At 56.8% G+C, this 2,163-nt stretch overlaps 1 protein-coding gene and 1 pseudogene across 1 annotated transcript in view; both read right to left on the bottom strand.

The window, feature by feature from the left end:
• The window catches only part of PRDM15 (PR/SET domain 15), a 55,666-nt gene that overhangs the window by 35,793 nt on the left and 17,710 nt on the right, over positions 1-2,163 (bottom strand). The window contains exons 7-8 of the mRNA XM_023538198.1: positions 1,511-1,659; positions 74-252 (exon numbers count right to left, since the gene is read on the bottom strand). Coding sequence (XP_023393966.1) covers positions 74-252; positions 1,511-1,659 — 328 coding nt within the window. The remainder of the gene's footprint in view (positions 1-73; positions 253-1,510; positions 1,660-2,163) is intronic.
• Positions 602-720, bottom strand: LOC111747208 (annotated as a pseudogene).

Here is a 2,163-nt window from a genome sequence, read left to right as displayed (position 1 = left end):
AGCTGCCGCCAGCGGGGGCGCAGGGCGGCCCCTGGGGACGCCGACGCTGGGTGCTGGCTGCCCCGGGACTCACCGTGCGAGCGCACGTGCCTGCTCAGGTTGCTGCTGTTCTGGAAGACCTTGCTGCAGATGCCGCACTGGTGCGCCCGCCGGTGGTCCCCCCGCTGCCTGAGCTTCCGCCGGGCGCCGTGGCGGCCGGAGAGAACCAGACTCCTCTTGAGGGCGAGGCTGCTGCCCTGATGATGGGGGAACCTGCCCGGTTAGACAAGCAACGCCGTAAGACGGGGGAGACGGGTCATGGGGCAAGTCCAAGGCTGCCACCATCGAGGAAAGACCTTCCGAATCGTCCGGGCTCCATGGGAGATGAGGGACGAGCCCAGCGGCACCCGGGCTCAGGGGCGTCCATGGGACGGGCACCGTGCACGAGCAAGGGCACAGCCGGCTTTCTGCACCCCAGTCGCATGCCCTCCCGCCTTGACCCTGGACGCAGAGGCCCGCGGCCCGGCCTGCGCTTCGGCCAGAGGACCACGTGCGCACCGGCCTCTCCTCCGTTTCCTATTTCCCCTGAACTGTTTTTTTTTTTATTTTTTTTTATTTTTCACACCTACAGCCCCTGGTCTTCCTAGGTGGTCTCCCATCCAAGTACTAACCAGGCCTGACCCTGCTGAGCTTCCGAGATCACATGAGACTGGACGCATTCGGGGTGGCACGGCCGTAGACCCTGAACTGAGTTTTTAAAATTTGTTCAGCTTATTCGGCTCCAGGGCAAAAATTACCCCAGAATAGCAATAAAATAAAAACATTTTCTTTGTTCACAAAAAAGTTAAAGAATAAGGCATTAAATTTACAGAAATTCGAGTACAAAGCTGCTTCCTCTTAGCAGCGTTACTTATAACAGCTAACAGGCCGGAGAGACACAATGCCCACTGTGGACACAAAGACACACAGGTGGTCTACGCGTGTGATGGGACAGCATCCGGCCTTGACACGGAAGGATGCTCGACACCGTCTGCAGCACGGATGCGCCTCGAGGACACTATGCTCAGGGACACCAGCCGGCTGCAAATAGGTTCATGCTGAACGACCACTTAGGTGCCTGGAGGCCCGGCTCCCTCACGGAGGTCAGCAGGGACAAAAAGCAGGTGGTGGGGACGGGGCCGGGGGCGGGCGATGGGCACAGAGGTCAGTCTGGGGAGATGGAGAGGTCCTGGAGAGGGATGCTCATGAGGCTGCACAGCGACATGAATGTGCTCAGCCGATAAACGGTTAAGATGGCAAATTTCATGCTATGTATGTTTTAGCACAATAAAAACTTTTCTAACTGTCTTCATAGTGGACACGCCATTAAACTCCTGGGTCCACCACATTCCTGCCACTTCTCAAGCCCGTCCGTCGCCCTCCAGGAGAGATGACCCCCATGAGCCCTTCCTACAGGGAGGCGCCCGCCCCTGCCCCCGAATGGACTCGCTGCCACCGGCGCCTTCGCCCTGGGCGCTGTGGCAAGACGTACTTCTGCAGAGAACCGGCGTCGCTGGTGGTGGTGGCCAGCTTCCCCAAAACCAGCTCCATGATGCGCTCGTCTGGGGCGGCCGTCAGAGGCTCGTCTGGTGGCACCTCGGTGATGATCTCCGCCACTTGCTCTGTGGACAGGATGGGACATCACTGTGTCATCACCAGGGCAGAGGACAGAACACAACCCAACCAAGAGGACACCAAAGAGGACCATAGCCAGGCGCAGATGGAGACTCGGACTGCAAGGTTTACACAGGGGAAAAGGAAGTAAAACCAGCAGTTTCAGAATCCGCATATTTACCTGTGTAGACAGAAAAACAAAACGGTTCTTAAGTCACACCCTAGTTATAAGCTGTGATTCTTCTCTAAAACTACTGCAGTCATACGTTATTTCAATCCCTCTGCACACCAATCAAAACCGAAACACTTTGATCCACGGTGGGGATCTTACAGCTTACTAAATCAGTTGTGACAAAGGCTCAAAAATATTAATTCTCTAATCAGACTGGCCATCCCGAGGGTGATCGAAAGCAGAGAACTGCTCTGCTCGAGTTAAGTCCCAAGGAATGACAGTGGCGGGGACCGGGCCTGGACCTGTGGACGTGGAACGTGGGAACGTGGGAAGACCGGACAGACACTGAGCGCTGGTCC

Source organism: Pteropus vampyrus, unplaced genomic scaffold (genome assembly GCF_000151845.1).
Source record: "Pteropus vampyrus isolate Shadow unplaced genomic scaffold, Pvam_2.0 Scaffold214, whole genome shotgun sequence".
Lineage (NCBI taxonomy): Eukaryota > Metazoa > Chordata > Mammalia > Chiroptera > Pteropodidae > Pteropus > Pteropus vampyrus.
The sequence above is the reverse complement of the archived record's forward strand: the minus strand, read 5'-3'. Positions and strand labels throughout refer to the sequence as shown.